Source organism: Equus quagga, chromosome 6 (assembly GCF_021613505.1).
Source record: "Equus quagga isolate Etosha38 chromosome 6, UCLA_HA_Equagga_1.0, whole genome shotgun sequence".
In the NCBI taxonomy this organism is placed as follows: domain Eukaryota; kingdom Metazoa; phylum Chordata; class Mammalia; order Perissodactyla; family Equidae; genus Equus; species Equus quagga.
The window spans coordinates 62,836,434-62,850,745 of NC_060272.1; the positions used below are offsets into that span (position 1 = coordinate 62,836,434).

At 37.4% G+C, this 14,312-nt stretch overlaps 1 protein-coding gene across 2 annotated transcripts in view; it reads left to right on the plus strand.

The window, feature by feature from the left end:
* The window catches only part of WDFY2 (WD repeat and FYVE domain containing 2), a 211,019-nt gene that overhangs the window by 142,376 nt on the left and 54,331 nt on the right, over positions 1–14,312 (plus strand). For both annotated transcript variants that reach the window (XM_046664042.1, XM_046664041.1), the window contains exon 4: positions 5,755–5,809. In XM_046664042.1, the coding sequence (XP_046519998.1) occupies positions 5,755–5,809 (55 nt within the window). The remainder of the gene's footprint in view (positions 1–5,754; positions 5,810–14,312) is intronic.

Below are 14,312 nucleotides of genomic sequence, written 5' to 3' on the forward strand. Positions count from 1 at the left end.
AATCTTCCTCAAAAAAAAAACAAAACAAAAAAGGAGGGGGAAGCTAAGTTCCCGTGGAGTTATGATCAAAATTCAAAGCAAGGGAGGAGAGAGCTGGCAGATGAATTCTCTTTCCTTTCCTTCCTCCAACGGATTCTTCCAAAGCCTGATGTTTAAATCCTGTAGGAGAACTAGCTGGGCTTCATAAAACATAGATCAGCTTGGTGATGCACTACGCATCTTTCTCTGCTTTTCCCTCACTCATACTGCTGATACTGTATCTCCAAAGAAAGCAGTAGCACTTAAATTTTGCCTCAGGATCTACTTTTTAGAAAACAAAGCTTCAGCAGGATTTAAAGAGGAAGTTCATGGAACAAGAAATGAATATGGCAAATAAACATATAAAAAGTGCTCTACCTCATAAGCGGTCAGGGTAATGCATATTAAATTATAGTGAGTTATAATTTTTTTGCACAGCAATTTAGCAAAAAATTGAAAAGATGAGTAATATCCAGTGCTGATGACATTTGGGAAAGTATGCTGGTGGATGAGGCCCAGACAGTGGGGAATTGAAAGGCTGCATACTTCTGCAAAGTGATCAGCAGAGTTTATTAAAATATTAAATGTACATAATCTTTGAGCCAGCAGTCTTTTCAGTATATGCTTTAGTTCATATTTTTATACATGCAAAGACGTTTCTTGCCATATTGTTGTAATAGTAAAAAATAGGAGACAGGCAGAATGTCCATTTAATGGGGGAGTACTTGGGTAAAATATGGGATATCTATGTTTTGGAGCATTATACAACCATCAGAAAGAATAGAGTAGAACCACGTGTTTTACCCTGGAAAGATAGTTCTGATATATTATAAATGAAAACAGCAAGTTGTAGAGTAATGTCTATAGTGTGATCCTATTTTTGTGCAACAACACCAAAAAAAACCCTCTATGTATGCATATATGTTTTATTATATAAGGGCAGAGGAAAAACAGTTGTGGAAGGATATAGCAGACTATTAACACTGGTTTCCTCAAAGGAGTGAGGTAGAGGGTAGAGAAAATTACTAACTTTTTTCTTATACATGCTGAATTGTTTGATCTGTTACAGTGAACATTAAAAACAGTTTGGTGTGGTGAGAAACCAGCAGTTTTCTCACTAAAATCAGGTCCAGGGCAAGGATAACTCCCTCATCATTCCTTTTCAACATTGTACTAGAGGTACTAGTTAATGCAATACATCAAGAAAAGGAGATAAAATAAAACTGTTTGTAGATGATATGATCATCTATGTAGAAGAATCTGTAAGAATTGACAAAAGAAACTCCTGAAACTAATAAGCAGTTATATCAAGGTTGCAGGATATGAAGTTAGTATACAAAAGTCAATCATTTCCTTTATACCAACAATGAACAAGTGGAATTTAAAATTAAAAACACACTACCATTTACATCAAAACTCCCTAAAATGAAATACTTCGGTATAAATCTAACAAAATATGTATAAGATCTGTGTGAGAAAACTGCAAAACTCCACTGAATGAAATAAAAAAAGAACTAAATAAAGGAAAAGATATTTCATGTTTATGGACAGGAAGACTCAATATTGTCAAGATGTCAGTTTTCCCAACTTGATCTCTAGATTCAGTGCAGTCCCAATCAACAGCTCAGCAAGTTATTTTGTAGATATTGACGAACTGATTCTCAAGTTTATATAGAGAGGCAAAAGACCCAGAATAGCCAACACAATATTGAAGAACAATCAGAGGATTGACACTACCCAAGTTCGAGACTTACTGAAAAGCTACAGTAATCAAGATAGTGTGGTATGGGTGAAAGAACAGACAAATAGAGAATAGAACAGAATAAAGAGCCCCGAAATAGACCCCCATAAATATAGTCAGCTGATCTTTGACAGAGGAGCAAAGGCAATACAATGGAAAAAGATGGGCTTTTCAGCAAATGGTGCTGGAACGACTGGGTATCGACATGTAAAAAATAAATCTAGACATAGACCCTACACCCTACACAAAAATCAACTCAGACTGGATCACAGACCTCAATGTAAAACACAAACCTGTAAAACTCTTAGAAGATAACTTAGGAGAAAATGTAGATTACCTTGAGTTTGGTGATGACTTTTTGGACACAATACCAAAAAAGACCTATGACAGCAAGAATTGATAAATTCTGCTTCATTAAAATTAAAAATTTCTGCTTTGCAAAAGATATTGTCAAGGGAATAAAAAGACAAGCCATGGACTGGGAGAAAATATTTTTGCAGAAGATAAACCTGATAAAAGAACTGTTGTCCAAAATGTACAATGAGCTCTTAAAACTCAACAATAAGAGAAAGCCAGTCTGATTAAAAGTGGGCCAAAGACCTTAACAGGCGCCCCACCAAAGAAGATCTACACATGGCAAATAAGCATATGAAAAGATGCTCCATGTCATAAGTCATCATGGAAATGCAAATTAAAACAATGAGATACCACTACACACCTATTAGAATGGCCAAAATCCAGAACACAACACCAAATGCTGGCAAGGTTGTGGAGCAGGGGGACCTCTCCTACGTTACTAGTGGGCATGCATAATTGTACAGCCAATTTGGAAAACGGTTTGGCAGTTCTTAGAAAACTAAACATACTCTTACCATACGACCCAGCAATCCTTGGTATTTACCCAAAAGTGATGAAAACATGTCCACACAAAAATCTGCACACGGATGTTTATAGTGCCTTTATTGATAATTGCCAAAACTTTGAAGCAACCAAAATGTCCTTTTGTACATGAATGGATAAATAAACTGTGGTACATTCAGTCAATGAGATATTATTATTCAGCATAAAAAAGAAATGAGCTATCAAGCTATGAAAAGACGTGGAGGAAACTTAAATGCATGTTACTACATAAAAGAAGCCAATTTGAAAAGGCTGCATGCTGTATGGTGCTAACTATGGGACAATCTGGAAAAACTTTGGAGACAGTGAAAAGGTCAGTGGTGCCGGGGGTTAGGCAGGGAGAGAAAGGTGAATAGACGGAGCACAGAGGAGTTTTAGGGCAGTGAAAATACTCTGTAAGGTACTGTGATGCTGGGTACATGTTCTACATTTGTCAAAATCCACAGAACTTACACCAGCAAGAGTGAACCTTAAGGTGAACCGTGGACTTTGGGTGATAATGATGTGTCACTGTAATCGACATTGTTACAGTTGTGCATCACTTGTGACAGTTGTACACTCTGGTGTGGGCTGTTCATAATAGGGGAGGCTATGTGTGTGTAGGGGCGGGGGTTATATGAGAAATCTCTGTACTTTCCTCTCAGTTTTGCTGTGAATTTAAAAATGCTCTAAAAATAAAGTATTAAAAAAATAACAGTTAGGATGACAGATAATGTGGACATTTGAATGTAAAGAAGGGAGGATAGAAAGATGGATAAAATAATTTAAAATGTGTACATCTTTGATCTAGTTTTTTCTGAGCTTTGATTGGTCAATCCTAACGAAATAATCTAAGCTGCAGCCAAACGTTTACATTGTATGTTTGTGAGTTTTAATAGGCAGAACTTTTTAAAAAGTCAATTCAGCAATATCTATCAAGTTTTAAATGGTTATATCCTCTGGTCCAACAATTCTACTTCTAGAACTTTATTTCTTTGAAATATTCTTAGAGATATAAAAAGATAGGATACGTTTGATGAAATATTTTTTAATAAGGAGAACTGGAAGCAATATGAACACCCATCAATAGAAGAACATCCTATCCAGTCATTACAGAGTCACGCTGATAAGCATGTACTCATGTGGAATGAGATGAATGATTTGTTAACAGGAAAGAAGCATTGTTATATAGCATTGTTTTATTATATATATGATTCCAATAGTACTTTCCATAATGGTTACTTCTGAGAAGCAGCATCACAAGGGACTTTTTAATGTTTGTCTTACATTTCTTAGAATAGCATATTGTTTCTCTGGTCAAAAAAATAATAATGAAAAAAATGCTAACAAAACCTCCCAAATTTTCTCCATGATTATGTGTTTTTATTCTCATAAGAAAAACAAATGAACAAAAATTAAGTTTACCAATGCAGTAAACTGGTAGTTCTACTGTATGTGTATATGTTGATTCTAAGTGCAGGTCGCAGCAAGTTGTTTCATTTTATACCCTGCCTGTTTCCGAAAGGAATCCAGGAACCTTTTGCCCAAGCTAGAGAACCATTTCAATATATGCAAAGTAACGTATGAACTGTATGAACTCAGTGAACATTTGCCTGAATAACAATCATCTTTAATAAATTTATTTTGCGTGCATGTTAGGAAATTTCGGGTAAGCTGTGGGGCTTAGTGCCGAGCTCCTCCTGCCTGGGATTGGGGGTGGTAGTGAATCGTTGCTTAGATGCGTGCGCGGCCTCCTTACCCACACTGTGAGCTCTTTCTGGGAAAATGACTTTACTTCTTTAAAAATTAGTCTGCTTTCAACAATAGTGAGTCTAACTCTTCAGAAATGTGAAGTGGATATAGTGCCACTCCTTGAAGGAATGAGGATATGAATTTAAAAAGTGGCAAGTTAAATAATGTTTTTACTGAGAAACTCATGGTGAAGAAAATCCATTTGTAGACAAGCTTCTTAAGGAGGGATGGGGTAGAAAAGTGAATACTCAAAGGAACTTTCTTGCCTTGCGTATTCTCTCACATCACCTCATACTTTTACCTTTGTGGCGTCTATCACAGAAACAATGAAATAATTATATTCTAAAAAATTACACAGTCTATGCGAACTCACTCAGTAAATGCCTGGATAGCAAGTAAGGAGTTTATACGTCTGTCCTCCCACCTACCTTTCTTTAAGTCATCAAGGAAAAATTCTGGAAGCCTCCAAATGTTTTGAAAAGGTTCACTGTTCTGTTTTTAGTTCAGATGAAGGCATCAATTTATTATGCTTTGCAGCTTTCGTTATGTTTGACAGCTTACTTTTAAAGACTATATGGATATTTTCCATTTGAAAGAAGCTACCAAACTCAAAACCTGGCTAAGGCTGATAAAGACTCGCTTGGCTTCTACGTGAAGGTCATTGTATACATAGATGCTTAGGTGGAGTATGCACAACACACACCCACACGCCCACCTTTTATGTCCTCACAGAGAGTATACACAATGTGTTGTATAGAAACTGATACTTTATAGTAAATCTGACATCCAAACTAATCTCATCAGATTGGAAGATGCCTTTCACATATCTGTTTGATCGTATTTATTGATTACCGACTATGCCAAGACACTGTGCCAGGTGCCGCAGGATTACAGGGATGAGTAAGATGCAGTCTTGAGAAGCTCATCGTAAGGGGAAATAAGTTACGGATATTAGAGACAGAACCTTTAAAGTATCTAATTTATTTCTGTAGTAGAAGATTGCTATCCCTTTGCTCACTGGTCAAAACCTTGCAGATTTTCAGCTGTGGCACCATTGAGAGAAAAGTAATTTGAATTGGGTTTATCTTCGGAATTGACCCTTGGTCTGAACTTGATCTAGGTTTCTTCTTATGCATACTCAAAAAATCAACTTCAGAGTTATAGGGTAAAAATTATAATTGCATGGGATCATAATTATGATTGTTACTTTTAAAGGAGTACAAATATGCTGAGTTGATTTGCAGAATACTCATGTCAAATGTAATGCTGTGTTGATGTTTGCTTTATACTGTCTGGTTTTACCAAAACATAATTATTCACCTAAAGAATTTCTTTTTGCTTAATATTTTTCTATTATTTTGCAGGAGTTTATTTTATCAGAAGATTATAACAAGATGACTCCTGTGAAAAACTATCAAGGTAGGAATGAGAGCACTGTTTCGTTTACCTAGACTGAAATGTTTCTTGATGGCTTCCACTGTCAAAGAGAGGACTTTACAATAGTCAGGGGGAATAAAACAGAGCAATCCTGTGAGGTGACTATTATCCCAATTTTAGAATTAATAAGCTGAGGCCCAAGGAGATTGGGTGACTTGCCTGTGGTCCTGTAGCTGGTAAAGTGCAGAGCAGACCAGGCCAGTGTGACTCCAGAATCCACAGCCTTTGTCCTTTGTCTTCCTACTGCACCACACTGCCTCCGAACAGTGCAGCAGGGACGGATAGTGGGGCCGGTGTTAGGAGCGAGCTGCTTTCTATGGGGCTCGTTTCACTTTTGGTTAAATGTTTTAAACGGCTCAGAGTGTTCATATTGTCAAAGGGAAGGAATTATGGTTTTATTGTGTCTTCAACATGGACGGTGTACCGTAGGCCATTCCCATAGTGTAGACCAGGAGCAGTTTTCCCTAAGAATTTCTTTATCTAGACCAACAGTGTCACGGGATCAGAACAGTACAGGTGGACCTTGTAACACTTAGATGTCATTCCATCCAAATCGCTTGACCTCATTTGTCCTGCATGATCATCCAGCCTTTCCTCTGATGTCTCCACAGACATAGCAGCTCATCCTGATTTTAGAAAATTCTAAGCATTAAGTTCTTTATTTCTAGATTTTGAGCCAAAATTCATTTCCTTATGGATTTGTTCTTTAATTTTTTTTCACATATCACTTATCAAGTATTTATTGAGTACCTCATGTGTTCCAATAACTGAAGATTAAAATAGTGAACAAGACATGTATAGTATCTGCTTATAGGCAGTTTATAATCATGTGGAGGATACAAACAGGCCATTAAAATGTTGTGTGATAAGTACTAGAATGCTTTTCTATTGGTCTTGCTTAGTATCCTGGAGCTACAGAAACTAAGTACAATCTCTCTTACACGTGACAGCTTTTCAGTGATTTTAAAACAGCCATTAAAGTTCCCACTGCTGTTCCTTCGTTTTCTCCTTTTATCCCTTTTCTTTTCTAGCCTAAGCATTGATATCCTTCTTTACATGACCTGAGTTTTTGTTCTTTAAAAAAATTTTTTTAATTGTCTTAGTCACAGATCTTGGGATATCATATTGTACCTGTGAGGCCATTTAAAAATGTGACACGTTGTGGTAGGCAGCCTCTAAGATGGCTCCTGATCATCCTCACCTCCTGGGTGTTCACGCCCCTTCCCTTGCGTGTAGACTGGATCTAAAATGTGGCAAGTGATGGATATCACTTCTAAGATTAGGTTACAAAGAGACTAGGGCTTCCATCTTGCTTGCCCTCTCCTGCTCTCTTGCTTGTTCTGCCGGAAGCCAGCTGCAATATTGTGAGCTGCCTTGGGGAGAAGCCCACGTGGTGAGGAACTGAAGGAGGCAGTGTTAACAGCCAGTAAGGAACTGAGGCCCTCAGTTAAACAGCCGGTGAGGAACTGAATCCAGTGAGCAACAACGTGAGGGAGCTGGGAAGCAGATCCTCCCTCCGTCAAGCTTTCAGATGGGACCGTAGCCTCATCCCACACCTTGGTTTCATTCTGTGGGACGCCTTTCAACAGAGGCACCAAGCTAAGCTGTACCAAGGTCTCTGACCAGCAGAAATTCTCAGATAATAAATGTTTACTGTTTTAAGCCACTAAGTTTTGGGGTGATTTGTTACACAGTAGATAAATAATGGACACATGTAATGTGGTAAGTACAAAATCCTGTTTCCTTCTTCTCCTGGGCACTATCCTTCTACTATAAAGGGTGAACTTTCTGGCAGCCACTTTATACTGGTGGCTTATATGGGGCAGTCAGCTCAAACCACTCCACAGTTCTCACTTGAGTTGTTATTAGGCTGTATCTCCATGCCGAGGCGGTGTCCCACACAGCACAACCAGAGACACTCACAACTAGAATATATGACTATGTACTTGGGGGCAATGTCAAGCTCATGAGAGAAACAAAAGGAAGAATTCCACATGCCAGAAGCAAAGAGAAAACGAAAACTAAAAGTAAGTTACATGCATATAACCCGACATTGCTGCTGTCCTGGGGAGATAAGTAGAACCACTAATAGCTAGAAGCTTTTGTATGAACATTCAACTGGGGACAGAAGATGAGGGCTGAGTGAGATGGGAAATTGCAACTGAGATTTCTGTGTAAAACTAAAATCCATAATCCTATGAAAAAGAAAGGAGCCAAACTCTCCATTCATTGGCCCAGAAGACTACAGGGAAATTTGTTCCTGATCTCAAATATGGATAGAGGAGAAAGTCTCCCAAATAAATGAAAATCCCAACCTAAAACTCTTAGATTTGGACTACAAATTTAAACCAAGAATGTGATGGTGGAATCTTCAACTTAAGAATTTTCTTTTTCTTTCTTTCTTTCCTTTTTTCTTTTGCTGAGGAAGATTCACCTTGAGCTAACATCTATTGCCCGTCTTCCTCTTTTTGTATGTGAGCCACTACCACAGCATGGCCACTGACAGACAAGTCATGTAGGTCTGCACCTGGGAAGCAAACCCAGGCCGCCAAAGCAGGGCGTGCTGAACTTAACCACGAGGCCACCAGGTCTGTCCTTTCACCTTAAGAATTTAACATAAACATTGATCCTTGGCCAATGATATCCCTAGGGTACTAGCTATAAATAAATGCAAAAGCTCTTTTTCACAAGAGAAATAGCACAAAGGTGCCAGAGCAAAAACAACCCTTGCTTAAGATGAATTCATAATAATAAAAATAAAATTACACAAGTGAAAAAGAGTCAATCCACTATGAGTAAATGTTATCAGATACCACAAACTGGAGGGTTAGAATGCCAAAAATCTTAAATAATGAACAACAATCTGAAAGAGACCATACCATGTTTTAAGTGGTTAAAGAAATCAAAGAAAGTGTAGAAACTGGGGGAAATAAAAAGTGTATTAAAAAAAATAGATTTTTTAAAGAATCAGACAGAACTTTTATATATGAAAAATAGTCATTGAAATAAAAAATCAGTGGGTAGATTGTTAGACACAGAATAAATTGGTGAAATGGTAGATGGATTTGATGTCAGTGGAATATCTTTAATGTACTGAAAGGAAAAAACAGCTAACATAGAATTCAATACCCAGAGAAAATACTTTTCAAAATTGGAGGTGAAATAAAAATTTTTTCAGATATATAAAAACTGAAATAACTTATCACCCATAGACCTGCTCTAAAAGAAATGTTAAAGGAAGTCTTTCAGGAAGGCGGAAAATGATGCCAAAGGAAAATAGAGATCCACACAAAAGAATGAAGAACACCAGACACGGTTAGTATAAGATTTTTTTTCTTATTATTTAAATCTCTTTAAAAAATAATTGGCTATTTAATTAAAAGTAATAACAAAGTAGCTTGAGGTCCATAACATACTTAAAAGTAAAATGTATGACAACAATAGCACAAAGGCCAGGAGGTGGGGAGAAATGGAAGTATTATAAGGTTCTCATGCTGTACATGAGTGGTGTAATTTTACTGGAAGGAAGACTGTAAGTTGAAGATATATACTGCTAGCCCTAAAGCACTCATTAAAATAACAAATCAAAAAGTTACAACTAGTAAGCCAAGCAAGGAGATATAATGGAATCATAAAATCGTTCTGAATTAACCCTGCCCCTCCGAAATAGTAAGAGGGAAAGGGAAAAAGAACACACAGGAAAATAGAAAACAAATAGCAAGATGAGAGATTTAAGCCTAACAAGTTATCACTAATTACATTAAATGTATATGATCTAAAGCCAATTAAAAGGCAGAGACCAGGGGCCCGCCCGGTGGCTTGATGGTTAAGTTCACACATTCTGCTTCGGCAGCCCAGGGTCTACCGGTTCGGATCCCGAGTGTGGACATGGCACCGCTCATCAAGCCACGCTGTGGCAGGCGACCCACATATAAAGTAGAGGAAGATGGGCACAGATGTTAGCTCAGGGCCAGTCTTCCTCAGCAAAAAGAGGAAGATTGGCAGCAGACGTTAGCTCAGCGCTGATCTTCCTCAAAAAAAAAAAAAAAGAGACCATCAGATTGAGTGAAAAAGGGAGACCCAGATATAAACTACATGTAAGAAGTGCTCTTTAAATATAAAGACATAAATAGGTTAAAAATAAAAGGATCAAAGAAGATAGGCCATGCAAACACTAGTCAAAAGATAGCTGGAGTGGCTGTGTTAATATTAGTCAAAGTAGATTTCAGAGCAAAGAATATTGCCAGGGATAAAGAAGATCATTTCATAATGATAAAGGGGTCAGTCCTTCAGGAGGGCATAAAAATCCTAAATGTTTATGCACTTAATAAAGATAGCTTTGAAATACATGAAACAAGACCTGATGAAACTTTAGGAGGAAAAATAGACACATCCACAATTATAGTCAGAAATTTTAATACTCCTCTCTAATAATTGATCAATCAATAATGGATAGAATAAGTAAACCGAAAATCAATAAGGTATAAAAGACTTGAACAGTACAGAGCCAGCTTGCTCTAATTGACATCTGTAGAACATTCCTTTCAACTAAAGCAGAATATACATTCTTTTCAAATGCGCAGAGAACGTTATCAAGGTAGACCATATTCTGGGCCATAAAACAAGTCTCAGTAAATTTGGAAGAATTCAGGTCATGCAGTGTACAACAATCAATAATAGAAAGCTCTCTGGAAAATCCCCAAATGTTAGGAAGGTAAATAACCTACATCTGAATAATCAATGGTCAAAGAAGAAATCAAGAGAAATTAGTATTTTGAACTGAATGAAAATGAAAACACAATGTATCAGAATTTATGGGATGCTGCTAAAGCAGTACTTAACAGGAAATTTATAGCACTTAACACCTATGTTAGAAGAGAAGAATGGTCTCAAATCAGTGATTTTAGCTTCTATGTCAAGAAACCAGAAAGAGAAGAACAAGTGAAAGCTATGCTAAGCAGAAGAGAAGTGAGATCATAGCAGAAGTTCATGAAATAGAAAAGAGAAAATAGAGAATGACACCAAAATCTGAGTTTTGGGGTTTTTTTTTTTTTTTTGGAGAAGATAATAAAAGTGATAAACCTCTAGCCAGACTTATCAGAAAAGAAAAAAAAAAGAGAAGATACGTATTACCAATATCAGGAATGAGAGAGGGAATATTATTATAGGTTCTTAGGGCTATTTAAGGATAATAAGAAATATTTTGAACAATTTTATACTAATAGATTTGACAGTGTAAATGAAATGAACAAATCTTTGAAAGATACAAACTGAAAGCCCACTCAAGAAGAAATAGATAACCCTAGTAGCCCTATATCTGTGAAAGAAATTGACTTTATAATTAAAACCTTTCCACAAAGAATACTCCAGGCCCAGATGGCTTTACTCATTAATTTTACCAAACATTTAAGGAAGAAACAATACAAACTCTACACAGACTCTTTCAGAAATTGAAGAGGTGACTTCCCCTCATTTTCAAAGTCAGCCTTTACCTAATACTAAAACTAGACAAAGACAGAACAAGAAAAGAAGTCTATAGGCCAACATCCCCCATGAAAATAGATGCAAAAACCTAAACAAAATTTAAGCAAGTCAAATTCAGCAATATATAAAAAGGATAACACATCACAACCCGTGAGATTTATCCCAGGTTTATACCTAAAAGAAATGAAAGCAGGGACTCAAACAGATTATTTGTATACCCATGTGCATAGCAGCATTATTCACAATAACCAAAACGTGGAAGCAGCCTAAGTGTCCCTGGAAGGATGAATGGATAAACAAAATGTTACTTGGCCATAAAAAAGAAATGAAGTATTGGGGCTGGCCCCGTGGCCGAGTGGTTAAGTTCGCGCGCTCTGCTGCAGGTGGCCCAGTGTTTCGTTGGTTTGAATCCTGGGCGTGGACATGGCACTGCTCATCAAACCACGCTGAGGCAGCGTCCCACATGCCACAACTAGAAGGACCCACAATGAAGAATATACAACTATGTACCGGGGGGCTTTGGGGAGAAAAAGGAAAAAATAAAATCTTAAAAAAAAAAAAAAAAAGAAATGAAGTACTGATAGGCGTTACAACATGGATAAACCCAGAAACATGCTAAGTGAAAGAAACGAGACACAAAAGACCACACATTGTGTGCTTACATTTATGTGAATTGTCAAGAATAGGAGACTCCAGGGGCTGGCCCGGTGGTGCAGTGGTTAAGTGCGCACGTTCCGGGGCACTTTTGTGGCCCGGGGTTTGCCGGTTTGGTTCCCGGGTGCAGACATGGCACCGCTTGGCATGCCATACTGTGGTAGGCATCCCACGTATAAAGTAGAGGAAGATGGGCATGGATGTTAGCTCAGGGCCAGTCTTCCTCAGCAAAAAGAGGAGGATTGGCAGCAGATGTGAGCTCAGGGCTAATCTTCCTCAAAAAACAAAAAATAGGAGACTCCATAAAGACAACATAAATTAGTGGTTGCCAAGGGACAGGGAAAAGGGGAATTGGGGCTATGGGTTTCTTTTTGGGGTGATGGAGATGTTCTGGAAATAGAACATTTTCCATAATAATTGCACAATGTTGTGAATATACTAAAAACCACCAAATTATACACTCTAAAATGGTTTAAATGGTGAATTTTATCTCAGAAAACATTTTTAAAAAATCAATCAGTGATTCCAAAACCAGACAGAGACATTACATAAAAGGAAAACTACAGACCAATATCTCTCGTGAACTTAGATGTAAAAATCCTCAAAAAATACCAGCAAATCCAACAATGTATAAAAAGAATTATGCACCATGACCAAGTGGGATTTATTCTAGATATGCAAAGCTGGTTCAACATTGGAAAATCTGTATAATCCATCATATCAAAAGGCTGAAGAAGAAAAATCATATGATTATATCACTAGATGCAGAAAAAGCATTTGATAAAATCTGACAACCATGCATGACAAAAACTCTCAGCAAACTGTGAATAGAGGGGAACTTCAAGTTGATATAGAAATGTCTACAAAAAACCTGTTGCAAACATCACACTTAATGGTGAGAAACTAGATGCTTTCCCCCTAAGATCAAGATCAAGGCAAGAATGACCTTTCTCACCACTCCTATCCAAGAAGTATAGCCAGACGTCAAGCCAAGGTTTCTAAAGCTTAGTGATATGTATGTGTCTTTAAAAGGTTTCTTTTTGAATAAAAGAATTCTGTCACCTTAGAAAGAGTATGTGCTTTGCGTCTGCAGGATTGGTTTTGTTTGGCTGTTTTCTCAGTAATCATAGGCAGTTTCTCAGGGAGAAAGAGAACCAACCTGAGCAGAGAGGCTAGGGTTTTAATTGGAGCTTCGTCACTCAGTGATGTAGCTTTGAGCAAGTCGTTTAACATTGTGAGCTCTGTCTCTTCCTCTGACACATGATGGCAGCTCAGAAAGCTAAACCCCCTTATCTTCTGGAATACTGTCATCTCCTTGAACTGGGAAAGTGACAGAAAGAAGGTCAAAGGCCCCTCATGAGAAAAAGGGGCAAAGTGCTGGGAGCCACTTTCTGCCTGAAATAGGCTTGTGTACACTTGGATCCATTGGAGAGTCCGTTTTTATTCCATCATTGGTAGAACTTGAATTGAACATTTAATGACACAGACATAACAAGATCTTCAGGAGTTTCTCCAAGAAGTCACATCTTTTGGTTTGTTTTTGTTTTTTTATTGAAGTAAAATTGATATTTAACATTGTGTAAGTTTCAGGCATACAACATTGTAATTCGGCATTTGTATACACTACAAAGTGATCATCACCATGAGTCTACTTACCACCCATCACCATACAGTTGAGCTCCTTCACCCATTTTGCCCACCCTGCAATCCCTTTCCATCTGGTAACCACCAATCTGTTCTCTGTATTTATAGTTTGTTTTTGTTTTGTTTTGTTTTGCTTGTTTCTTCATTTTGCTTTTTAGATTACACATATAAGTGAAATCATACGGTATTTGTCTTTCTCTGTCTGACTTATTTCACTTAGTGTGATGCTCTCAAGGTCTATCCATGTTGTTGCAAATGGCAAGATTTCCTTTTTTATGGCTGAGTAGTATTCCATTGTATATATACACCACAATTTCTTTATCCATTCATCCATCGATGGACACGGGTTATTTCTATATCTTGGCTGTTGTAAATAATACTGCACTGAACGTAGGGGTGCATGTATCTTTTTGAATAAGTGTTTTCATATTCTTCAGAGAGATACACTGAAGTGGAAAAGCTGGATTGTATGGTAGTTCTATTTTTAATTTCTTGAAAAGTCTCCATACTGTTTTCCATAGTTGCTTCACCAATTTACATTCCCACCAAAAGGGTACAAGGGTTCCCTTTTCTCTACATCCTCTCCAACACTTGTTCTTTCTTGTCTTTTTGATAATAGCCATTCTAACCAGTGTGAGATGGTATCTCGTTGTGATTTTGGTTTGCATTTCCCTGATAATCAGTGATGTTGCACATCTTTTCA